This window comes from Lissotriton vulgaris, chromosome 10 (genome assembly GCF_964263255.1).
Source record: "Lissotriton vulgaris chromosome 10, aLisVul1.2, whole genome shotgun sequence".
NCBI classification, from domain to species: Eukaryota; Metazoa; Chordata; class Amphibia; order Caudata; family Salamandridae; genus Lissotriton; species Lissotriton vulgaris.
The window spans coordinates 40318961-40346472 of record NC_141698.1 but is presented as its reverse complement, the minus strand read 5'-3'; the positions used below and the strand labels follow the sequence as shown (position 1 = coordinate 40346472).

General features: G+C 43.7%; 1 protein-coding gene across 1 annotated transcript; it reads left to right on the top strand.

Annotated features, from left to right (window-relative positions):
• The first annotated feature begins 23605 nt into the window (after positions 1 to 23605).
• LOC147684479 (olfactory receptor 5J3-like) lies at positions 23606 to 24544 on the top strand. Its single transcript, XM_086939648.1, has one exon. The coding sequence runs from the start codon at positions 23606 to 23608 to the stop codon at positions 24542 to 24544; it is 939 nt and encodes a 312-aa protein (XP_086795774.1).
• Positions 24545 to 27512: the final 2968 nt, after the last annotated feature.

The window sequence follows — 27512 nt, the reverse complement described above, 5'->3', positions numbered from 1 at the left end:
GTTAGGATGACTGTTCTGCCCTTGAATAAATTGATGCAGGCTCCATCGCGGGGTGCGGCTACTTACTTTCCTTTCCTGGGAAGGTGTTGGGGAGAATGTTGAACGGCGTGGTTCAGCCGTATGCGATGCACCGCCACAAGAGCGCCGTAGCCTGACCGAAATGGAACCGCTGTTTTTGGAATGCGCAAGCAACAGGTCAGGCGGGTGCCGCCGGAGACTGCCTCTGGTATTGGTTCCCGGATAATTTTGAAAATGGATTGTCGGGGACACGATGGACTTTGCATCAAATCAGGTATGAGACACCAACCCATTGGAGGGAAAAAAACAATAATTTCAGAAACTACATTGACCACAATACTGAGCGAGGGAGTGAAACGCCCACTGAACAATCAACAAAAAAAGAAGTGATGTAGTTCCTCGCCACACCTGGTTTGAATGGCAGCGGTGTAAACCCTTTGATAAAGCTCACGAAGAATGAGCGAAACATGTTAGGATGACTGTTCTGCCCTTGAATAAATTGATGCAGGCTCCATCGCGGTTTGCGGCTACTTACTTTCCTTTCCTGGGAAGGTGTTGGGGAGAATGTTGAATGGCGTGGTTCAGCTGTATGCGACGCACCGCCACAAGAGCGCCGTAGCCTGACCGAAATGGAACCGCTGTTTTTGGAATGCGCAAGCAACAGGTCAGGCGGGTGCCGCCGGAGACTGCCTCTGGTATTGGTTCCCGGATAATTTTGAAAATGGATTGTCGGGGACACGATGGACTTTGCATCAAATCAGGTATGAGACACAAACCCATTGGAGGGAAAAAAACAATAATTTCAGAAACTACATTGACCACAATACTGAGCGAGGGAGTGAAACGCCCACTGAACAATCAACAAAAAAAGAAGTGATGTAGTTCCTCGCCACACCTGGTTTGAATGGCAGCGGTGTAAACCCTTTGATAAAGCTCACGAAAAACGAGCGAAAAATTTTAGGATGACTGTTCTGCCCTTGAATAAATTGATGCAGGCTCCATCGCGTTGTACGGCTACTTACTTCCCTTTCCTGGGAAGGTGTTGGGGAGAATGTTGAACGGCGTGGTTCAGCCGTATGCGACGCACCGCCACAAGAGCGCCGTAGCCTGACCGAAATGGAACCGCTGTTTTTGGAATGCGCAAGCAGCAGGTCAGGCGGGTGCCGCCGGAGACTGCCTCTGGTATTGGTTCCTGGATAATTTTGAAAATGGATTGTCGGGGACACGATGGACTTTGCATCAAATCAGTATGAGACACAAACCCATTGGAGGGAAAAAAACAATAATTTCAGAAACTTCATTGACCACAATACTGAGCGAGGGAGTGAAACGCCCACTGAACAATCAACAAAAAAAGAAGTGATGTAGTTCCTCGCCACACCTGGTTTGATGGCAGCGGTGTAAACCCTTTGATAAAGCTCACGAAGAACGAGCGAAACATGTTAGGATGACTGTTCTGCCCTTGAATAAATTGATGCAGGCTCCATCGCGGTGTGTGGCTACTTACTTTCCTTTCCTGGGAAGGTGTTGGGGAGAATGTTGAACGGCGTGGTTCAGCCGAATGCGACACACCGCCACAAGAGCGCCGTAGCCTGACCGAAATGGAACCGCTGTTTTTGGAATGCGCAAGCAACAGGTCAGGCGGGTGCCGCCGGAGACTGCCTCTGGTATTGGTTCCCGGATAATTTTGAAAATGGATTGTCGGGGACACGATGGACTTTGCATCAAATCAGGTATGAGACACAAACCCATTGGAGGGAAAAAAACAATAATTTCAGAAACTACATTGACCACAATACTGAGCGAGGGAGTGAAACGCCCACTGAACAATCAACAAAAAAAGAAGTGATGTAGTTCCTCGCCACACCTGGTTTGAATGGCAGCGGTGTAAACCCTTTGATAAAGCTCACGAAGAACGAGCGAAACATGTTAGGATGACTGTTCTGCCCTTGAATAAATTGATGCAGGCTCCATCGCGGTTTGCGGCTACTTACTTTCCTTTCCTGGGAAGGTGTTGGGGAGAATGTTGGATGGCGTGGTTCAGCTGTATGCGACGCACCGCCACAAGAGCGCAGTAGATTGACCGAAATGGAACCGCTGTTTTTGGAATGCGCAAGCAACAGGTCAGGCGGGTGCCGCCGGAGACTGCCTCTGGTATTGGTTCCCGGATAATTTTGAAAATGGATTGTCGGGGACACGATGGACTTTGCATCAAATCAGGTATGAGACACAAACCCATTGGAGGGAAAAAAACAATAATTTCAGAAACTACATTGACCACAATACTGAGCGAGGGAGTGAAACGCCCACTGAACAATCAACAAAAAAAAGAAGTGCTGTAGTTCCTCGCCACACCTGGTTTGAATGGCAGCGGTGTAAACCCTTTGATAAAGCTCACGAAGAACGAGCGAAACATGTTAGGATGACTGTTCTGCCCTTGAATAAATTGATGCAGGCTCCATCGCGGGGTGCGGCTACTTACTTTCCTTTCCTGGGAAGGTGTTGGGGAGAATGTTGAATGGCGTGGTTCAGCCGTATGCGACGCACCGCCACAAGAGCGCCGTAGCCTGACCGAAATGGAACCGCTGTTTTTGGAATGCGCAAGCAACAGGTCAGGCGGGTGCCGCCGGAGACTGCCTCTGGTATTGGTTCCCGGATAATTTTGAAAATGGATTGTCGGGGACACGATGGACTTTGCATCAAATCAGGTATGAAACACAAACCCATTGGAGGGAAAAAAACAATAATTTCAGAAACTACATTGACCACAATACTGAGCGAGGGAGTGAAACGCCCACTGAACAATCAACAAAAAAAGAAGTGATGTAGTTCCTCGCCACACCTGGTTTGAATGGCAGCGGTGTAAACCCTTTGATAAAGCTCACGAAGAATGAGCGAAACATGTTAGGATGACTGTTCTGCCCTTGAATAAATTGATGCAGGCTCCATCGCGGTTTGCGGCTTCTTACTTTCCTTTCCTGGGAAGGTGTTGGGGAGAATGTTGAATGGCGTGGTTCAGCTGTATGCGACGCACCGCCACAAGAGCGCCGTAGCCTGACCGAAATGGAACCGCTGTTTTTGGAATGCGCAAGCAACAGGTCAGGCGGGTGCCGCCGGAGACTGCCTCTGGTATTGGTTCCCGGATAATTTTGAAAATGGATTGTCGGGGACACGATGGACTTTGCATCAAATCAGGTATGAGACACAAACCCAATGGACGGAAAAAAACAATAATTTCAGAAACTACATTGACCACAATACTGAGCGAGGGAGTGAAACGCCCACTGAACAATCAACAAAAAAAGAAGTGATGTAGTTCGTCGCCACACCTGGTTTGAATGGCAGCGGTGTAAACCCTTTGATAAAGCTCACGAAGAACGAGCGAAACATGTTAGCATGACTGTTCTGCCCTTGAATAAATTGATGCAGGCTCCATCGCGGTGTGCGGCTACTTACTTTCCTTCCCTGGGAAGGTGTTGGGGAGAATGTTGAACGGCGTGGTTCAGCCGTATGCGACGCACCGCCACAAGAGCGCAGTAGCCTGACCGAAATGGAACCGCTGTTTTTGGAATGCGCAAGCAACAGGTCAGGCGGGTGCCACCGGAGACTGCCTCTGGTATTGGTTCCCGGATAATTTTGAAAATGGATTGTCGGGGACACGATGGACTTTGCATCAAATCAGGTATGAGACACAAACCCATTGGAGGGAAAAAAACAATAATTTCAGAAACTACATTGACCACAATACTGAGCGAGGGAGTGAAACGCCTACTGAACAATCAACAAAAAAAGAAGTGATGTAGTTCCTCACCACACCTGGTTTGAATGGCAGCATTGTAAACCCTTTGATAAAGCTCACGAAGAACGAGCGAAACATGTTAGGATGACTGTTCTGCCCTTGAATAAATTGATGCAGGCTCCATCGCGGTGTGCGGCTACTTACTTTCCTTTCCTGGGAAGGTGTTGGGGAGAATGTTGAACGGCGTGGTTCAGCCGTATGCGACGCACCGCCACAAGAGCGCCGTAGCCTGACCAAAATGGAACCGCTGTTTTGGAATGCGCAAGCAACAGGTCATCCGGGTGCCGCCGGAGACTGCCTCTGGTATGGGTTCCCGGATAATTTTGAAAATAGATTGTCGGGGACACGATGGACTTTGCATCAAATCAGGTATGAGACACAAACCCATTGGAGGGAAAAAACCAATAATTTCAGAAACTACATTGACCACAATACTGAGCGAGGGAGTGAAACGCCCACTGAACAATCAACAAAAAAAGAAGTGATGTAGTTCCTCGCCACACCTGGTTTGAATGGCAGCGGTGTAAACCCTTTGATAAAGCTCACGAAAAACGAGCGAAAAATTTTAGGATGACTGTTCTGCCCTTGAATAAATTGATGCAGGCTCCATTGCGTTGTGCGGCTACTTACTTCCCTTTCCTGGGAAGGTGTTGGGGAGAATGTTGAACGGCGTGGTTCAGCCGTATGCGACGCACCGCCACAAGAGCGCCGTAGCCTGACCGAAATGGAACCGCTGTTTTTGGAATGCGCAAGCAACAGGTCAGGCGGGTGCCGCCGGAGACTGCCTCTGGTATTGGTTCCTGGATAATTTTGAAAATGGATTGTCGGGGACACGATGGACTTTGCATCAAATCAGTATGAGACACAAACCCATTGGAGGGAAAAAAACAATAATTTCAGAAACTTCATTGACCACAATACTGAGCGAGGGAGTGAAACGCCCACTGAACAATCAACAAAAAAAGAAGTGATGTAGTTCCTCGCCACACCTGGTTTGATGGCAGCGGTGTAAACCCTTTGATAAAGCTCACGAAGAACGAGCGAAACATGTTAGGATGACTGTTCTGCCCTTGAATAAATTGATGCAGGCTCCATCGCGGTGTGTGGCTACTTACTTTCCTTTCCTGGGAAGGTGTTGGGGAGAATGTTGAACGGCGTGGTTCAGCCGAATGCGACACACCGCCACAAGAGCGCCGTAGCCTGACCGAAATGGAACCGCTGTTTTTGGAATGCGCAAGCAACAGGTCAGGCGGGTGCCGCTGGAGACTGCCTCTGGTATTGGTTCCCGGATAATTTTGAAAATGGATTGTCGGGGACACGATGGACTTTGCATCAAATCAGGTATGAGACACAAACCCATTGGAGGGAAAAAAACAATAATTTCAGAAACTACATTGACCACAATACTGAGCGAGGGAGTGAAACGCCCACTGAACAATCAACAAAAAAAGAAGTGATGTAGTTCCTCGCCACACCTGGTTTGAATGGCAGCGGTGTAAACCCTTTGATAAAGCTCACGAAGAACGAACGAAACATGTTAGGATGACTGTTCTGCCCATGAATAAATTGATGCAGGCTCCATCGCGGTGTGCGGCTACTTACTTTCCTTTCCTGGGAAGGTGTTGGGGAGAATGTTGAACGGCGTGGTTCAGCCGTATGCGACGCACCGCCACAAGAGCGCCGTAGCCTGACCGAAATGGAACCGCTGTTTTTGGAATGTGCAAGCAACAGGTCAGGCGGGTGCCGCCGGAGACTGCCTCTGGTATTGGTTCCCGGATAATTTTGAAAATGGATTGTCGGGGACACGATGGACTTTGCATCAAATCAGGTATGAGACACAAACCCATTGGAGGGAAAAAACAATAATTTCAGAAACTACATTGACCACAATACTGAGCGAGGGAGTGAAACGCCCACTGAACAATCAACAAAAAAAGAAGTGATGTAGTTCCTCGCCATACCTGGTTTAAATGGCAGGGGTGTAAACCCTTTGATAAAGCTCACGAAGAACGAGCGAAACATGTTAGGATTACTGTTCTGCCCTTGAATAAATTGATGCAGGCTCCATCACGGTGTGCGGCTACTTACTTTCCTTTCCTGGGAAGGTGTTGGGGAGAATATATATATATATATATATATATATATATATATATATATATATATATATATATATATATATATATATATATATATATACTTCCAAAACCTTCAGTCCACGCAGGCTCACAGGATGTACCTTAGGGTAATTGGCAGCGGTTCGGCGTATATCCCAAGTACATTGAGAAAATCTATACAAGTTGCCACTGCTTACGCCGAACTACTTGAGGAAGGGGACTTCTCGGCGTGCGTGGCCTCGCACCTAAACATACTTCCAAAACCTTCTTCGCAGAAAGAATTCAGTCCACGCAGGCTCACAGGAAAACTTTATATTTTATTCCAGCATCTCAGGTTCGGCATGACCGGTTTCGGCTCCTATGCCTTTTTCAAATGCCTTTCACCTTCTCAATTTCCTGCTGTCCGCTTTTAAAACCAAAGTGCCCCGCTTCGATTGGTGCAGGCACTCTGTAGGATGGGGAAAGTTTCTGAACTCGATGCCCCTGACCTCGGTGCTCCGAGCTCAGCTGCTGCAGATACCTGTACGCAAGTGCTCCCCCAGTGGGCCGTGCCTGCAGCTTCACTTCTCCTTCCCTGATGGTGTTCGTGGATAAAACTGTAAGTAATCCTGTATCCATCATCCAGCCACCAAATCCCACAAGGCACCATTGACGCGCTGATAGTACTTGTATTTCCGTGCAGTCACCAATTGTTCAGCATGCGTCTGCAATGTTAAGCTGCCTGTGCAATATATATATTCACTGAAACTACACAGGTTTCAGGGACGTTATAATTAGGCTGAGATTTCACTCATAATATATTCATATTAGCTAACTATAACTCATGCCCCGGCAATGCACTGCTGATGACGTCACATATTACATCACTCATGACATAGTCAGTGACATCACTGATGACATCTCAAATGAAACCTGTGTTTTTTCTCTGAATTTCTAAGGTTCTTTAAATGCTAATTCCTAACTATAACGTCCCTGAAACCTCTGTTTTTTTGCGTTCATTTCTAAGTTTTTTTTAAATGCTAATTCCTAACTATAATATCCCTGAAACCTGTTTTTTTCAGTGAATTTCCAAGGTTTTTTAAATGCTAATTTCTAACTATGCCTACATACCTAGGACACATGCAGAAAGAGGAAGAAAGTTGCATAAAGAAGTAAGAGAAGTGCAGAAATAGGCAAGATAGGTTCTGAAAGAGGAAGAAAGGTGCAGAAAGAAGCAAGAGAAATGTAGAAAGAGGCAACAGAAGTCCTGAAAGAGGAAGAAAGTTGCCGAAAGAAGCATGAGAAGTGCAGAAAGAACCAACAGAGGTGCAGAAAGAGGCCTACTTCGACTGTACCTTTCCACAGACTCATACAAAGTAGCTTAATCACTAATCCTTCTCCCAAGATGTCTTAAACCTCACTTTTCTCTGAAGGTTCACTATTCATCGATTGCTCAGAATGTTAGGCCTACCAAATGTAAAACAGCAAAACTAACTATATTACTGTTGTAAGTCTCACCAAGATTGTGAAGGTATGCATGTGTGTGTATGTGCTTTTACCTAGTGACATGTTGCATAAAAAAAACATACACATACTTGAATACCCGTGTTTCAAACAGCACACTCTGTTATCTTGTGTACAAGAAGGAGTATGTATTTATTTATGGCCATAATAAATGGCAGATGGGTATTCAATAGTATATTTGAGGGGCTCTATAACTCGTATATACATAAGACATGTCTGCTTATGAAACTTAATGACAAAGCAGAACTGAGAATATTTAACCAGCTATAGGAGAAGCTACCCACTTTGTAATCTACCATCTTCAGATGCATAACACATGTGAGAATACATATATCAGTAGACATATACCTCAGTCACAAGAACATGCAGACCTTTAAACTTGACAACTTTCACTTCCCATTTGAAAAGAGCAAGAGGTGAGAGAAGTACAGAAAGAAGCAAGAGAAGTACAGACAAAACAAGCGAAGTATAAAAAGAGTAACAAATATGCAGAAAGGGGCACAAGAAATGCAGAAAGAGGCAAGCATTGTGCAGAAAGAGCCAAGAGAGATGCAGTAAGAAGAAAGATGATTGGAAAAAGAGGAAATGGGGTGGAGAAAGAAGCAAGAGAAGTGCAGAGAAAAGCAACAGAGGTACAGAAAGTGGCAAGAGATGAACAGAAAGAAGCAACAGAGGTGCAGAAGGAGGCAAGAGAACTACACAAACAGGCAGGAGAGTTGCAGAAACAGGCTAAAAGAGGTGCAGAAGATGGAACAGGGGTGCAGACAGAGGCAAGAGAGGTGCATCAACAGTTAAAATGGATGGTGAAGGAGGCAAGAGAGATGCAGAAAGAAGGAAGAGCAGTGCAGAAAGAACCAACAGAGGTGTACAAAGAGGTAAGAGGGGTGCAGAAAGAGGCAAGAGAAGTGCAGAAAGAAGCAAAAGAGTTGCAGAAATAGGTGGGTGAGGTCAAGAAAGAGGGAACAGGGCCCCGAAAGAGGCAAGAGAGGTACAGAAAGAGGGAAGAGGGTGCAGAAATAGGCAAGAGGGGTGTAAAAAGAGGCAAGAGAAGTGCAGAAAGAAGCAAAAGAGGCACTGAAAGACGCACGAGACCTACAGAAAGAATGAAGAGAGCTGCAGAAAGAGTCAAGAGCTGTACAGAAAGAGGCAAGAGAAGTGCAGAAAGAGGTGAGAGAGGTATAGAAACAGGTGGGCGAGGTGCAGAAAGAGGGAACGGGGATGCTGAAAGAGGGAGGAGAGGTACATAAAGAGGGAAGAGGGGTGCAGAAACAGGCAAGAGGGGTAAATAAAGAAGCCAGTGGGGTGAAGAAAGGCAGCAGAGGTGCAGAAAGAGGCAAGAGAGGTGCAAAAGGAGGCCAGAGAAGTGCAGAAAGAGCTAGGAGAAGTGCTGAAAGAAGCAACAGAGATATAGAAAGAAGCAATAGAAGTGATACAAGAGACAAGAGAGGTGCAGAAAGAGGCAAGAGAGGTGCAGAAGAAAGCAAGAGAAGTACATAAAGAGGTAAATGATGTGCAGAAAGAGGCAGGAGAACTGCAGAAAGAGGCAAGAGAGGAGCAGAAAGAGGCAAATGGGGTGCAAAAGAAAAAAGCAAGAGAGGTGCAGAAAAAAGCAAGAGAAAGAAGGGAGGTGCATAAAGTGATCGAGTTGTGCAGAAATAGGCAAGAGTAGTGCAGAAAAAGGAAGAAAGGTGCACAAAGAAGCAAGAGAAATGCAGAAAGAGGCAAGAGAGGCGCAGAAAGAATCCAGAGTGTTTTGCACACGATTAGTAGCAATTTAAAACCCACATATAACCATAGTAACAGAATCTGTTACAGAATCGTCCAAAGAATCTGGCATGTTTCAAAACGGCATTAAACGCTCTGAAGGTGCTCACCATCGCCGCCGAACATGTTCCGCGATGGAAATATGTTAAATTCCGGCCTCGGAATGTTGAATTGAAGGCTGGAAAAACATCGGGAGCCCGCACTTCTCAGGAGCTCACGGGGAATCCGCCATCTCACGTTGGCGCGTAAGCCACGCCCCCTAGTATCATATCTTAATCCCCTGCCCAGGACGTACACAGCAGGATTAACATATTCTGTATAATAACTCTGTACAAAAGTCACTGCCATCGTCATCCTTGGATGACAGGCCCACTGTACGTAATGGCAAACCATTACATGTCTAGGTAGAACCTCTGGGGTACCTTTTGGGTATAAAAGAACCACATCTTCACTGGATAACCAGAGGAGAAGCTTCCATGCTGACATAAGATACTGAGGTCCCTGCACAGAGACGCTCCAGCATAGCAGTGGTCTGACATCCCTTGTGGGGTGTTCAACTTGAGACCAAGACGGGGTCCTTAGTTCCCTCCCATCAGGCAATGGGGTTGGCTCTTTCCTAGGGGATGCTTAGCTTTACACCCACGTACATACAAGGCACACTTAGGTACACTTAGATAGGGTTTGCATAGGAGGAGTATACTTGATTACTGCCATGTATCTGTATGCCTGCTTATATTCACTGTTTTAGCACCATGGTAGAATTTACCTTTTATTTACTCTGTTGGTGCTTGCAATCTTATACGTCTGTCTCTGTCTAATGATTGTCGCAGCAAACATGTTTGATACTAGAATGATGCAGGTTAAATAACTGCGTATTGAAAACTTCATCCATCATTTATTCTATGTATCTCTCTGAGACTAGGTGAGCATGAGTGACTGAGAGAAAAGTACTGTAATGTTTCCATTATCCCTAAAGGATCAAGGGTTGTCATGTTTGATAGTTGCCAGAAACTATTTGCCCCTTATTAATGTTAGTTGGCTTATGGTGGCACTGAGAGCTAGCTTGTATAAAGGCTAACATATCCTTTGTGGGTGTCTCAAATCAGTCTGGACACCGATCCCTTAGTTTATGTTGTCTAAATGCGTAGATCCTATTTAGATTTGTTGGAACTACACAGCAGCTGTAAATGAGCTCCCTGAGGGTGGGAGCGCCCCTGCGCTGCATGGGCGGTATGGGCCTGCACTGCACCCCTGCTTCAATGCAGAAAATAACATTTTACTACTGATCTTTGTGACTTATAAATGAAACTCTGGGCGTTAGATGATATCCCAAGAGTTAGGATAACTGGGTTCAATGAAAATGTAACAAGTGTCCCTGTGCAACAAACGGGAAGATCACTGGAAAACATCGGAAAAATATCAGAAAACCTAGCAGCACAATATCCTCCATATTTATTAAGAAATAAAAAAATTCTATTTCTCCCACAATCCATTCGGATGGAACTAGGGAGCATATTATCAAGAAACGGCGTAAAACATTATCTCTGTTTTAACGGCAGAAAATTGCTGCTAAAGCGGCGATAAAGGGCTTGATAATATGCCCTTAAGAATTCCAATAGAAACCCATGTTCTGGTGTGAACATGGAATTCTCCAGGGCATATTATCAAGCCCATTATCGCAGCTTTAGCAGCAGTTTTTTGCCGCTAAAACAGCGATAATTTTAACGCCCTGCTTGATAAATGCCCCTTGGTTCTTGACCTGAGTTATCTTTTATTTGGGGTCTTTTGGAAGGTGAGGAATGTGTGATAAAAATTGATCTTTCAAGATAAATTCAGCACAGGAATGTGTGTCAGGCAATACTCACACTTGCACAATTTGAGTTCAGGCCACTATCTCAGAATTTCAACTCCATGCCACTCAGAGGGAAAACTTAAACAATATGTAGAATTATAGAGAGCATAACTGTGAATAACAGGCATGTTTTTCACTGATGGGTTCTAAGTGACATCAATTAGACAACAAGGGTGAACCTTTCCATGGCCATATTAGCGCAGCTTTGAAATCCTAATTTCTAGGACCGAAATCTGAAATTATGTGGAAATTGCACGCAGAAAGGACCATAACCCCACAGTATGAATATATACTGGGTGAACAAGTTCCTCATTAAATTATGGTCAAATGACAAGGAAGCTTCAAGAAACAGAAGACATCCAGGCATAACAGCAAAGTCAGTGACAGCTACAACGTCCCACTTGAGCACATATACAATTGCTGGAACAAATTGTCAAGCATTCGCTGTATTCATTTCAGCATTTCAAGGAACCCACAAAGCAATTTTCACTGAGTTCTCTCTTGAGATTTCTCTGCACATAGCAGTCCCAAATCCCTCCCTTGTCTCCCTTCCAATATTCACCTCCTAGCCTGCACTCCATTACAATGTCACTGGGGGTTGGCTCCCAAATGACTCTAGAGCTCTTAAATCTGCCGCCTGCTTCCCTGACTTGCTTCTGCCTCCTCCAGGAGCGGGCACTGGTGCATTGTACGAACCCTCAATCCAACAGGCAGCAGCAAAGCTTTGGGCAAAGTGAATACAGTCATCCCAATTCACAAAGATTTCACTGTGTGGCTTACTTCAGGCTTTTGGTGTGACCTGCTCCAGAATTTCCACCAGAAAGTCACCACTACGTACAGTAAAAAGCTTTGCAAATGTGGTTCCTGCCTCAGAGCTACATTAATTTTACTGTAAGTTGGAGAATCTTCAGTGTTAGAAAGGAGTGGACGAGACATGATCTAGGAAAATAGTGTTTTGGTTTTTGGTGCTCACCCAAAGTGGCCTCAGCCAAAGCCCTTCCTGGCACTGAGGGACTGGAAAGTCAGTCAGTCAGAGCAGGTAGGATGTGATTGTTACTGCTTTTCCCACCACATTTGTAGAATATCTTGGTGACTTCCTCATCTGAGTAGTTGCTCTGTCATAGCTTATTGCCCTTTTTCTTGGAAAGGGTGGGCAAGAGAATCACAAACAGAAGGCACCTGCAAAGAGGTAAAAATGACAATCTCTTCCCAAGAAGACTCGACAATGACATTGTTAGAAGATAATAAATTTTCATTCCTTTGTACCCTTTAATGGCGCACGGCTCCTCTCCAATATCAGACACTTGCATTAAGTAAGGAAGTATATTTTTCATCATGGATCTTACTCCACTTCACTGTGGAGTGAGTGTATTCATGCCCTTAGCTTTTGTAGACTGCGCGTATCCCCAGAGGCGTCTTGGTACTGTCTGTGATCAGTGGGAGTGGCCAGTTAGTTAGAGAAAAGCCAGATATTTAATGACTTTCTGAGAGGCAAGAGAGTAGAGGCAAACTTTAGATTTGGGGAAGACTGCTCCATTTCAGAGCAGTGCATCTGATGAAGCTCCTGCCTTTCCAGGTCACATGCTTGTACGGGGAACAACCAGATTTCTGGAGTGGCTGGTGTGTAGGGATCTTCTTGAGAATACCATTCAATCTTGCTCTTCAGCCTGCAGGTGGACAGAGCCTCTTCCATGAAGATCTTTGAATACTCTGCAGAGAGCCTTAAAGGCGATACGCTGCTTGATAGGAAACCACTGCATCTTACTTATGGCCTGGGATGCCAATTGGAATCTGGGAATATTAAGGTGCATCTCTGCTACAGTATTCAGCATAGGCTAAAGTTTGTTCAGTGAAATTCTTTGTAAGATTTTGGTGCAGTCCATTGTTTGACACGTACATCAATGAGGTTCCAAATTCCAGCATAACCCGGGAACCCCTTGATTCCATGCACCACTTCTCTCATACACACATGCACACACATACAGACATGTAAATGCATATGTGTACATATACATATGTACACACATTTGCATTCACATATGTGTGTGTGCATGTATATCTATGTATGCAGAGAGAGAGCGAGGGAGAGAGAAAGACACTGAAATGACAGAGAAAGAGAAATAACAGAGAGAGGGCAAACGAGACAATAAGGGAATGAGAGAAAGGTATTTTATGTCTAAAGAAGATTTTTTCCAGGGTTTGCAACTGTAAATCACCTTTTAAAATAGTATTAAGGTCGTTAATAAGTCAGAAAACAATTATTGACTCATAAACAGACTTTTGTGATCCATTACGAATTGTAAATAGAAGGTTGTAGAGGAGAGGTGCCCCTTATCTTTACCATTCTCAATGGAATGTATCAATGATTTGTGAACACCATTCCAAATGCAGATCATTGATCAGTTAATGACCCCTGAGTTGGGATGGTAACTGATTATTAAAGTGGAAACTATCCACTATGACATTTTTAATTTTGTGACTTGTGCCCCATTTAGTCACCAAAAGATTTTTTTTTTAAGTAGCACTAAAGGACTAGTGGTGCTTTCATTTGTTACTTTTTAAACAGTTTTCTTGTTTAGAAATGAAAATCCATAGATGGCGGTCTGCTATCACTTGCAGCCCCCCAATCCTACAGTCACAGACATTTTGAGACCCTTCATGAAGGTACATTTCTCAATATGACATACAAGTACATAAGTTGCATGAACATTTGCATTTCAATACGAGAATCAGGCAGTGTGCACACATCCCCTCGTTCCTTCTCAAATAATTGTTTCTCAAAGTGACGGGCAAGGCAACAAAGATGTTTACTGATATGTTGAGAGCACTTGCTTGAGGTCTGGGTCTTGTGTGATTGATTGATATCGTAAATATTTTTATCTGTAGATGGATGTGATCGACTCCTGACTGCTCACTCCCCTCTTTTAATACCAGGTTTGTTGAATGTAAATAAAGCATTTGCAACGTACAGTATCTTTCGCTTACCAAAGTCTGCTGCAAACCCTAGTGGTGACAGTGTGCCTATAGAAAGGATAGGAGGAACCCCGAAATAGATCCATCCATCGACCAAAGTTCAAAGACAGACTTATTCACAGAAGAAAAAAAACAAATTTACAAGAAAGTAACTCAGCGCAGCACTGCAAGTCATTTGGCTGCGCCACACTGAGTCACTTTCAAAGCGCAGGGATGCAACATTTTCACTATAATATGTCCCATCCCTGTGCTTTCCCCTGTGCTGATGCACAATTGGCTGCCTTGCACAAACGCAGGAGGTGCCTGCATTGCAGGGAGATTGTTTTTGTGCCGGAAGGTGCACCTTCCTGCATAAAAACAATTAGGAGAGGGGGTTTCCTCTTCTATGTGTGCTGCAGGATGCAGCACTAATAGAAAGAGTAAAAAACAAGGAGAAATGAAAACATTTTTCCTTGTTGCGCCTCCATACGCCTCCCCTGCGTAGGTGTAGTTTTTGGAAGCATTCCCAGGTTTACAAAAGGTTGTACATCTGGGAATGTAGCAGAATCCATGGGTGTTGCATGGAAACATCCACAGCAACACCCATGAACACCTCTTTCACGCAAAGTGCAGCGTGAAAAGAGGCCTTATTTACAAGGACACAAATAGGCATGCATAGTGGCTTCACGTTTCCTTGTAAATATGGGGCAGCAAAATGTGCCACCTGTGAGTCTGAAAAAGTGATGCACCAACTGCACAAGCGGCTTGTAAATATGCCCCAAAGGCTTAATTCAAGCGCAATCAATGCTAAGCCCAGTGCACTTCTACTCTCACCTTTAGCACAAGTGAGGACCCCCAAAGTCCAACACTCTCTTCTGTGTAAATCTGACCACCCAAAGTTAATTTTTCCCAATGTGGTGATATTTGAAATGGGAGTGATAAATTAGACTTTCCTCAATGTACAACCCTATCTCCAAGCTTGCATAGTTTTCATTCAGAATAGTGAATGTGATACCTATAAATTTGTAAAATTTGTTTGTATTAGTTAATTTGTACATTAAAAAGTTATAGTAATTCATAGCATGGAGTATGTGTAGAGGCTAAGAAATCTGCCACTTGTGTTTTGTTGTGTGTGCACTTGTGGTCCATTTTTATTGTGAATGACACATTTCAGTTACACATTTACTGGAAATGGTTTCTATTAATGTGAAGTGACACAATGGCAGAATTTTGGGAATTTCACGTAACAAGTGCAATGCAAAATTACTGAAATTATAGAAATTACACCAGTGTACTATAGCCAGTTATTGGCAATCACCACTGTGAGCAAGGTTCAAGAGGCATCCTGAATCAATGGATCTGTTTAACGGCTGGTGCACAGAGGTGCCTGCACCCACCATCAGACAGATTGCCCAGGGCTGACGATGTCTGAGCCCTGGCCTCAGAGGCATGACATAGCCAGGTCTGTCTCCATTTTTTAAACTCTTTAGCATCACCCATAAAGGTAGGCCATTGTGCTTTAGGCTTTAGCCCTGCAGCGCCAAGGGTTAGACTTAAATCAGGCCCTCTGCCCACCCTTTTCACAGAGGGGGGCTGAGTGAGGGGCCTCACTGACTTCATCTGGTTGTGCGGGATCTCAAGTTCTACAATGTGTAAGTAGTGGTATTTCCCTGGGGCAATAAAGTCCACACCACTGTTAAATGTTAGCATGTCAAATCAGGCAGAAAATTCTAGGTGGAACATTTCCAATCCAGAAAGTACTTAATTTCCTCAAGAATTGGTACTGCATTTTAACAGGTGGAATGATTATCACATCCATCAAAGAGGCATTCAGAATGAATGAGGCACTATGTGCCTGAGAGATAGTGGGTACCTATTGCATGTGGGTACAGAAGAGATAAAAGCCCTCTTGAAGCTTAGAGAAAAACTTCAAGGCTAGAATTGGGGGTAGCTTATTACATGTGCCTCTAAAATCATGTCTGGCAAAACAACTCTGTTTTAAGTAGCACCTCAAGATTGACACAATCTTGTTATGGGTTCAGCAGGCTGTCCCAGAGCTGTGCTAAAATGGCTAGTGTGACAATGCATCTCAACAGTGTCTAGAAGAGTTCCAAGAAGGCCAGATTCAAGCCAGGTTTTCAGGATTACCACAGACAACGTAAGTAAGCATCACAACAATTGTTTGAAAATAAATCTTTTGGAGAAATACCATGATAATCAGTAATGTGTCTGGTTCCTCTGGATCAACACAACTCCTAAACTTTCCTGAGTTTGTTGCCTATGTTAAAGCAGAAATTGTGACCTGTGCCTGTCATTTTCCTTGCTCAGGTGGGGAAGTATCATCATTGCATTTAAGCCATTTGGAAGCACTGCTTTTTGAACCCTGAAGCTAAACGTCTTACACTTCTGAGTCAATTTACATAAATTCTGTCATGTATACATGAAATACCCTAAATACCCAAGAAGTTAAGCTCCACAAAGTTTAGCTAATTTTGGCAAATGTATAAGCAACTCAGAAAAGTAGATTCAACATGGACTGTTTGCAAGTGTGTTACATGTTGAGAATGGCTACAGAACACCTTCCAGTCAGACTAAGAAATTGTAAAAAAAGAAGTCTCAAAAGAAGGATTAGCAGGGCTGCTTGATTTTCACAATATCCACATAAACTAAAATTACATATAATGATTCTAAATGAAAGTAAATGAAGTGATTAGGGGTCATTCAAAAATTGGTCATGTACCCTCAGGAAGTAATCCCTGGAATTCACACATTTTCCATGTGATGGTCTCATCTCAAGTAGATATTATGTATCATTTATTAACACTGCTTCTTTTATTGAAGTAGTATTATGAAGAGCCAGGAACATCAAAAAGGCCAAGCAGCAGAATTCTGTTGGTGAAGCTGATCATAGCCTTGGTGGCGTAGCCGCTGATGGTTCCATGAGGGCATGTGGCATTGCCCTGGGCATTGAACTCCGCTCTGTTCGCGGAGTTTGTGGAGTTTCCGCACTCTGCACTCTGCGGAGCTAACGGAGTGCAAGAAAACCCGCTTTGCGTAGTGCAGCAGAGTTTTTTCCCCGCTCGCGAACGGTAATTTTGCGAGCGTGAGCTGTATCTCGGGTAGAATTTATACCGGAGCTGCAGAAAGACCAGCATGAACAGCAGTTCGCATAACACTCCGCCACTTGCGGAACTTCGCAGAGGTTTTTTCCCTCATGCCTCTATCCGCACCCCTCTTCCCTATTTCTCCACCTCTCTTGCTTATTTCTGTACTTTTCTTGCTTCTTTCTTCACATCTCGTGCACATTTCTGCACCCTTGTTCCCTTTTTCTATACCTTTTTTGCCTGTTTGTGCACCTCTCTTGCCTCTTTTGGCAACTCTGTTGCTTCTTTCTGTACTTATCCTGCCTCTTTATGCACCCCTCTTGCCTCTTTAAGCACATCAGGTGCTTCTTTCTTCACATCTTGTGCAAATTTCTGTATCCCTCTTACCTCTTTCTGCACCCTTGTTCCCTTTTTCTATACTTTTTTGCCTGTTTGTGCACCTCTCTTGCCTCTTTTGGCACCTCTGTTGCTTCTTTCTGTACTTATCCTGCCTCTTTAAGTACCCTTCTTGCCTCTTTAAGCACCTCTGGTGCTTCTTTCTGTACTTCTCTTTCTTCTTTCTAAAACCCTCATGCCTCTTTCTGTACCCATTTTGCTACTTTGAGCACCTCTCGACTCTTTCTGCACCTCCCTTGAAATTTTCTGCAGTTCTCTAGCCTCTTTTGTACCTCTTTTGCTTCTTTCTGCACTTTACTTGCCTCTTGCAGTACCCCACTTGCCTCTTTCTGCACCTCTCTTGGTTCTTTCTGAACTGCGTTTGCTTCTTTTTTTCACCTCTGCTGCAAATTTCTACATCCCTCTTGCCTCTTTCTGTACCTCTCATCCCTCTTTCTGCACCGCTCTTGCCTCTGTCTGCACACCTTCTCCCTCTTTTTGCACCCCTTTTGCCTGTTTCTGCAACTCTCTTGCCTCTTTCTGTAGCTCTCTTGCCCCCTTCTACACCTTGTGTGCCTCTTTCTGCACTTCTCTTGCTTCTTTCTTCATCCTTCTTTCTATTTCTGTTCATCGCTTGGTTCTTTCTTCACTTCTCTTGTCTCTTCCTGTACCCCTCTTGTCACTTTGTGCACCTCTTTTACTTCTTTCTGCACTTCTCTCCCCTCTTTATGCCCCTCTTGCCTCTTTCTGCATCTCTGTCGCTTCTTTCTGCAGTTCTATTGCCCCCTTCTACACCTCTCTTGCTTCTTTCTGCACCCTTGTTATTTCTTTCTGGACCCCTGTTGTCTCTTTCTGCACTCGTCTTCTATCTTTGTGCACCTCTCTTGCTTCTTTCTGTACTGCTCTTGCCTCTTTCTGCACCTCTCTTACTTCTTTATGTACCCTTCTTCCCTTTGTTGCATCCCTCCTGCCTCTTTCTGCTGTTCTCTTGCCACTTACTGCACCTCAGTTGACCCTTTCTGCACTACTCTTACTGCATTTTTCTGTACCTCTCTGGCCTCTTAGAGCACCTCTCCTACCTTTTTCCACACCCCTCTTGCCTCTTTTTATACCTCTGTGTTTTGCAGTTCTACATCCCTCATGCCTCTATCCGCACCCCTCTTCCCTATTTCTCCACCTATCTTGCTTATTTCTGTACTTTTCTTGCTTCTTTCTTCACATCTCGTGCACATTTCTGCACCCTTGTTCCCTTTTTCTATACCTTTTTTGCCTGTCTGTGCACCTCTCTTGCCTCTTTTGGCAACTCTGTTGCTTCTTTCTGTATTTATCCTGCCTCTTTATGCACCCCTCTTGCCTCTTTAAGCACATCAGGTGTTTCTTTCTTCACATCTTGTGCAAATTTCTGTATCCCTCTTACCTCTTTCTGCACCCTTGTTCCCTTTTTCTATACTTTTTTGCCTGTTTGTGCACCTCTCTTGCCTCTTTTGGCACCTCTGTTGCTTCTTTCTGTACTTATCCTGCCTCTTTAAGTACCCTTCTTGCCTCTTTAAGCACCTCTGGTACTTCTTTCTGTACTTCTCTTTCTTCTTTCTAAAACCCTCATGCCTCTTTCTGTACCCATTTTGCTACTTTGAGCACCTCTCGACTCTTTCCGCTCCTCCCTTGAAATTTCCTGCAGTTCTCTAGCCTCTTTTGTACCTCTTTTGCTTCTTTCTGCACTTTACTTGCCTCTTGCAGTACCCCACTTGCCTCTTTCTGCACCTCTGTTGGTTCTTTCTGAACTGCGTTTGCTTCTTTTTTTCACCTCTGCTGCAAATTTCTACATCCCTCTTGCCTCTTTCTGTACCCCTCATCCCTCTTTCTGCACCGCTCTTGCCTCTGTCTGCACACCTTCTCCCTCTTTTTGCACCCCTTTTGCCTGTTTCTGCAACTCTCTTGCCTCTTTCTGTAGCTCTCTTGCCCCCTTTTACACCTCGTGTGCCTCTTTCTGCACTTCCCTTGCTTCTTTCTTCATCCTTCTTTCTATTTCTGTTCATCGCTTGGTTCTTTCTGCACTTCTCTTGTCTCTTTCTGTACCCCTCTTGTCACTTTGTGCACCTCTTTTACTTCTTTCTGTACTTCTCTCCCCTCTTTATGCCCCTCTTGCCTCTTTCTGCACCTATGTCGCTTCTTTCTGCACTTCTATTGCCCCTTTCTACACCTCTCTTGCTTCTTTCTGCACCCTTGTTATCTCTTTCTGCACCCCTGTTGTCTCTTTCTGCACTCGTCTTCCATCTTTGTGAACATCTCTTGCTTCTTTCTGCACTTATTTTGCCTTTTTTTGCACCTCTCTTGCTTCTGTATGTACCCTTCATCCTTTTTTGCATCCCTCTTGCCTCTTTCTGCTGTTCTCTTGCCACTTTCTGCACCTCACTTGACACTTTCTGTACTTCTTTCGCTTCTTCCATGCCTCTGTTGCTTTTTTCTGCACTTCTCTTCCTTCTTTTTGTACCCCTCCTGCATCTTTCTGTACCTCTCTTGCCTCTTAAGGCACCTCTCCTACCTTTTCCCACACCTCTATTGCCTCTTTTTGTACCTCTGTTTGTTCTTTCTGCACTGCTCTTGCTTTGTTCTGCACCTCACTTGCCTCTTTCTGCACTTCTCTTGCTTCTTTCTACACCTCTGTTAATTCTTTCAGCACTTCTCTTCCTTCCTTCTACACCCCTTCTGCCTCTTTCTGTACCTCTCTTGCCTCCTTGTGCCCCTCTCCTACCTCTTTATGAACCCCTCCTGCCTCTTTTTGCATCTCTTTTGGTTCTTTCTGCACTGCTCCTGCTTCTTTCTGTACTTCACTTGCCTCTGTCTGCACTTCTCTTGCTTCTTTCTACACCCCTGTTGCTTCTTTCAGTAATTCTATTGCTTCCTTCTATACTTTTCTTCCTTCTTTGTGCACCCCTCCTGATTCTTTCTGTAACTCTCTTGCCTCTTTGTGCACCTCTCCTACCTCTTCTCTTTCTGTACACCTCTTGCCTCTTTTTGCACCTCTGTTGATTCTTTCAGCACTTCTTTTGCTTCATTCTACACCTCTGTTGCTCCTTTCAGCAATTTTCTTGCCTCTTTTGCGCTTCTCTTGCTTGTGTCTGCACCTCTATTGTATCTTTTCAGATCTCTGTTGCCTCTTTATGCACTTCTCTTGCTTTTTTCTGCACCCTTCTTCCCTTTTTTGCATCCCTGTTGCCTCTATCTGCTGTTCTCTTGCTTTTTTCTACACCTCACATGCCCCTTTCTGTACTTCTCTTACTTCTTTTCACACTCTGTTGCTTTTTTCTGCACTTCTCTTCCTTCTTTCTGCACCCCTCCCACCTCTTTCTGTACCACTCTTGCCTCTCAGTGCACCTCTCCTACCTTTTTATGCACCCCTCTTGCCTCTTTTTGCACCTCTTTTGGTTCTTTCTGCACTGCTCTTGCTTCTTCTGCACTTCACGTGCCTCTTTCTGCACTTCTCTTGCTTCTTTCTACACCTCTGTTGCTTCTTTCAGCAATTCTCTTGCCTCTTTCTACACTTCTCTTCCTTCTTTCTGCACCCCTCCTGACGTTTCTGTACCCCTCTTGCCTATTTTCACACCTCTGTTGGTTCTTTATGCACTTCTCTTGCTTCTTTCTACTCCTCTGTTGCTTCTATTAGCAATTTTCTTGCCTCTTTTTGCACTTCTCTTGCTTCTTTCTGCACCTCTCTTGTGTCTTTCTGCACTTCCGTTGCCTCTTTCTGCACTTCACTTGCTTCTTTCTGTACCTCTCTTGCCTCTTGCGGCACCACTGTTGCTGTTCTTATACTTCACTTTCCTCTCTCTGTACCTCTGACTTAGAGACAGTTTTAATTCCCCTGCCCTATTATGTACTAGGGCCGTACAGGGGAGTTCATGGCAATCACAGGGGTACCCCAACCCACAGTGTACCCTAGTGTATGTAGGTGTTTTCACTATATTCTAAATGTCTTTCAGAATAGCACCGGCTCTTGGCCTGGTTTGTCAGAGTCAGTTATTACCGGTACCAGTCAGCAAAAAGTTAGATGCACCAGATGAATTTGCAACAAGGCCTCTTTCTGCACTTCTGTTTTTCTTTCTGTAGATTGCTAGCTTCTTTTTGCATCTTTCTCGGTCTTTCTGACTTCTGTTGCCTCTTTCTGCATTTCTCTTGCTTCTTTTTGGGCCATTCTTCCTCTTTCTACACATGTCCTACCTATGTAGGCATAGTTAGAAATTCACTGAAAAAACACATGTTTTAGGGACATTATAGTTAGAAATTAGCATTTAAATAGCCTTAGAAATTCACAGAAAAAAACACAGTTTTCAGGGACATTATAGTTAGCTGGACATTTCACTCGTACAAACCAGAGAAATTCAGCTGTTATAGTTAGTTAAGCAAACTATAACTTGCGCCCCTGCAATGCACTGCTGATGACATCACATATTATATCATTCATGACATGGTCAGTGGCATCACTGATGACATCTCTCATGACATCTAAAATGACATCACTCATGACATCACCGATGATATCATCCACATGATAATCTGATGCACCTCATCACACCCTAATATAACAGTTGATACACCCACTCTAAAATACAGACTTCCAATTTCTAAACCTAAGACGCACCAATACCAGAAACACACAGTCACTGGAGGATGCACCATCTTCTGCCCTAGTTGCTCTCTCTCTCTCACTCTCTTTATCTATCTCTCTTTCGGGCTCTCTATCTCCCTAAAAAAATAAAAACGCTGCGTGTTAATAAATAAATCAACATCTTATCTGTATTGCAGGGATTTTCTTCACTATCACATTGAAACCCCGGTTTACAAGTGCTGCATGAATACGCAAAAAAAACCATATAATATAACACATTACATATAACACATAACCTATGACATTTAGCACTTAAACACGTACAAAACACAACAAACATAAATTAACATACAGTATATAACATTTAATATATAACATTTAACATATAACATGTCATATATCGTATAACATATAACACATAACCTATCAAATAAAAACTTGAAAACATACCATAACATGCAATACATACCATAAAATGAAATACAGAGGCTTTACCTCCAGCAGTATCACATTATATAAAAAGATCAGAGGCGAAGATCTATGGGGCATATTACCAAGCAATAGCGATAATTATCGCTATTGCTTGGTTAGAGACGAAAATCTACCGCAGCGCTGCGGCGATTTTTACCGCAAATAAACCTTGGTATTACCAAGGTTTAACGCAAATGCGGTAAAAATCACCGCAAAGCATGAATATCGCTGAAAAGTCAGCGATATTCATGCATTAGTGAGCTAATGCTCTTAGCCATGTTATCCACCTCCCATTGGATAACATGGCTAAGAACTGCTCAGGGCAGGTGTTAGCTTTTGGAGATATTCCCGCTTAGCGCGAATATCTCCAAAAGTTGGTAATAGGAGATAGCGATGTTAGCAACTGTTTTCAGTCGCTAACATCTTGGCACGCCCACTTTGCATCTCATTAGTGATAAATATCACTGACATGCAAAGTGGGGCCCAAGATGGTCGCTATCTCCTACTAGCTGTCGCTAACTGGTGTTAGCGGCAGCTAGGTAATAGGGAGATAATGTTATCTCCGCCTTCTTGGCTTTCAAAGCCAAAAAAGCGGAGATAAAAGCCCTTGATAATATGGTCCTATGCTCCTTCTTCCATCAAGCACACATGTGCACAACTTTACCCCAAAAGCCAAATTATTATTATCATTATCTTATGAGATATTGGCAGAGTGACAGCATGAGACTTCATGCAGTTTACAGGAGCTACCATCAGAAAGAAAATATGAGAAACAAACAGAAAATGTGTGGAACTGCATACCAGAAAACGTGGTGGGGCAGAAAAGCAGGACAGTTAAAATGATATGATACAGGAAAATAATAAGGTTATAACTGAAGACAAGACAAATCCTGCTTTAATACGTATGAGCAGGCATATGACACTAAATTGCCATAGTCGCTGTATTCCCTGGACCAGCTTTATTTCTGTATAACAAATAGTATACTCTGCATCTTTACAATATTTCATGTGATCAAATTTCTATTCCTTGCAGTTACACCAAACATAATGGAGTGCATTAATGGGACACCAGTGACAGAATTCATCCTTTTGGGGTTCTCTGATCATGCAAAGCAGCAATCTTCACTCTTTGTGCTTTTCCTGACTGTGTACCTGTTATCTCTGGTTGGCAATTTTCTTATCATGTCTGTTGTGAACCTCGACCCACAGCTGAGCACCCCAATGTACTTTTTCCTTGGAAATTTATCATTTGTGGACTTCTGCTTGACCTCAGTCACTGTCCCCCTTTTGCTTGTCAACCTTCTATCAGAGGACGGGAGGACCCCTCTGCCCAACTGCATCACACAGATGTACTTCTTCATTTTGATGGTGACCACAGAGAGCATCCTCCTGGGGGTCATGGCCTATGATAGATATGTGGCCATCTGCAACCCACTGCGTTACCACATTGTGATGAGCAGGAGCCGCTGTTTTCTGCTAGTGTTAGAATCCTGGGGCGGCGTGTCTCTGCATTCCCTGATGCACACCCTCATGGCATGCCGGCTCTCTTTCTGTGGACCAAATGTGATCTCAAGCTTTTTCTGTGATGTACCCGCTGTATTAAAGCTCTCTTCCTCAGACACTACTGCCAACCAGCTACTGATCCTGGTGGAGGGGTCTTCTATAGCCATTGTACCCTCTGTGTTCATCGTGGTCTCCTATGTCAATATTGTTTCAACAATACTGAACCTCCAGTCCTCTCAAAAACGACAGAAAGCATTCTCCACCTGCTCCTCCCACCTCATTGTGGTCATATTATTCTATGGGACAATCTGTTTCATGTACTTCCGGCCTGCCTCCGTCTCCTCACTAGACTATGACAGAGCTGTCAGTGTGATGTACACAATGGTGACACCCATGCTCAACTCCTTCATTTATAGCTTGAGGAACAAGGAGATCAAAGGGGCTATCAAGAGGACACTGAGAAGGAAACTCTGCCAGTCATAATGTCCCAGCTGTGGCATGTTTTCTATGAACTCTAATGATCACTTCAAATGGTTGGTGTTGACTATGACTTATATCTAATACATTCTGGAATAGCAACAGATGAATATTGATGGTACTTGATGTTGAATCACTGTGCTATGGGTGCTATATTGCTATTAGCCCTGTTTCCTTATGAAATAGATTCTAAAAATGACTACCTTTACTTACTCAGTAACTTTATAAGAATTATTGGATTTAGGCTAATGCCAACTAATTAGGAAGCCAGTTAGTTACCTGGGATCAGTGTCGGATCGGTTTATAGAGAAGTGGTGGAGGTGGAGAAGGGTGGCTCAATGGTTAGAGCGGCCGACCCTGATGCAGAGATCTGGCCCGAACCAGGGTTCAATTCCCGCATCGGCGGGTCTTGGGCACAATTTCCCCGGACCTGATATTTCTCGCCTCGGTGACTATTTTAATCATGGGTCCCACTCTGCAACTCTGGGCAATAGCTTGCTTAATCTCCACAACGGCCCCAACAGCGCTAGGATGCCTGGCTTCACTTTGGCGTGCCCAGGAGTGGGCACTTCACAGGGAAAGGCCAGGAAGGGTTCCACAGCGGTATGTGCACAGCGCCTTGAGATCCCTTCGGGGGTGATTTGTGCGCTATATAAAAGCACTACATAGAGCAATAGTGCAGTACTCGATGGGCAGATCTGCCATGTCAGTATGTAGGCCAGTTGTTTGGCTGTGTGTGCGCCTGTTTTATTATCTGGTGAGTTGAATTTTACTGTTTATTTCCCTGGTATTGCCACATGCATTGCCTACAGCAAGCTCATGTGCTTGCACTCTCCTCTATCTTGCAAAACAACCTATGCAGCCTATCTATAAGTTCAAAACTTTCCCACTTTCAAATGTGGGCCACTTTTTTAGCTATGAGTATCGTTTGCTGGGGCCACTTTTATTTTGGTGCCCGAGCCTTCCTTCTGTCCCAGTCCAAACCTGCCTGTAAAGGCCAAAACATTACATAACACCCCATTCGAGCCAAATATTCTATTTAAAGAGAACATGCATCAGCTAAAATCCAAATAGTGTTCTGAGCCCTTTGAACCATACAGCAAAGGTTCCAGATCACACCGAAGGCCATCTGCAAAAGATCAGAGCAGAGAAGAAGGAAGAGTTGCTTCATCAGAAGAGGCATCCTGACCATGTATTTAAGAGACTGGCATGGTAGTGATGCACTATAAAAAGTATTACATTTTAATGAATCCCATGGAAACATACCACATAAAATGATTACTAGTCAAAGGGCACAACCCCTTAGTCAATGAGCCTTCTACAAATATATAGATGTAATTCAAGGGGAAGGAAACCCATTGCGGGCATATCAGAAAAGCTTCACCATTACATTTTGGTAATTGCAGAGCATAATCATTTCAGCAACTCCCAAGTAAGTGTACTCCAACAGGTAGTGCAACCAGTCCCTGTATATCTGTGCATACCAAGACACATATTTCTGGGAAAATGCCCATCTTTCAAAGGAGTCTCCTGAGGGGTGCTTAAAATGCTGCTTATATTTCATCAGGTCAATACCACTCCTAATCATGCAGGTGCATCCCATGCTTGTTAGCTATTCACTCATAGTAGTCTGTGGAAGGGGTGCTGTCTGCTTGCATCTCAGCAAAGGTTCACCACTGTGTTCTGCTAAATGCAGTTTATGATAATTTCAGTAACTCACAATTAAGAAAGTGTTCACTATTAGTTGGGGAAGAGGTGGTTTATATTTTGGGGTTTTGGGAGAGGGGTGAGTCTGTGGAGAGGATGAGTTTCTTAAGATTGGGATACTTTTCTTAAGGGATAGTATAGATTTTTGTGTTTCTTCTAGAGATTGAGTCTGTCTTTTATGGGTGATTATGTTTTTTTTACAATACATTTTGGTGTTTTATGTATTAGACACTTTCTCTAGAAGTTTAGTTGTTTGTTTTACAGTTTATAAATCAGTGGCATGTTTTGTAAACCATGGAAGGTGAACCTACTAATTTATCAACACCTGTGCTCAGAAGAAAAATAAATATACTACCACAATTCACATGGAATGCAAAGCCCACCAAGGAGGAAAGCCTAAATCAACACAATGAACAAAGTAATTTACTAAATGAAGCATTATAGATAAAAATATAAACCTACTTACACTTCAGGAGGTTATTCAACAGTTTCATTCAGATTGTGAAAAAAGTAAACACTACCTATCCTTGGCCTACCATTGAGTAATATAATTTATTTTCTGCAACATGATGTCCCATAGGCATGGGAAAGGGAATGACCCGAATGAATCTGCAATGTTTTACACTCCTCCTGTAACCATTTAGCATTCCTGTTGATGGTGGAAATAGATTGCAGCAAACTAGATCTCACGACTGGTGAAGAGGGTAAGGGAATCAATCAGTGGTTGGAAGTAGTACAACAGTTAAGGCAACCTATTCAAACAGTCTTTAACAAGCCCACACACTCACAAGGTAGTTACCTATGCTGGAACGCTAAATAGGAAGCCCAAACACAGTTCAAAATTATTTATTATAAAAGTAAACAAAAATAATACCTATACAATCCAGACAACCAACGAACTAGCTGCATGTGCCCTGAATTATTGATCAACTGAGCAATCCACTTTCTTACCTATACATACTTATCATGGCCAAAGCATTATTAACATAGGATTTCCTAGATTGGACTGTTGATTATTTGTTTTATTACGAGCTGTCTAATAAAAAATAAAAATAAAACACCTGAGCAGCTACTCTGTATCATTCTAAATAAATGTCTCTTTCCAGCCAATAGCAGTGCCCCTCCTTGAGTATACTTTCACTGACATAGATGGCGAAGGGCCTTGGGGAAGGGTCCTTCTCCTAAAAGATGTTGATGGGCTTGTATGTTTTATTTCCTCCAAAACGAAGCACCTCTGTTAAAGGAATCAAGGGATCTGGCTGTGCAG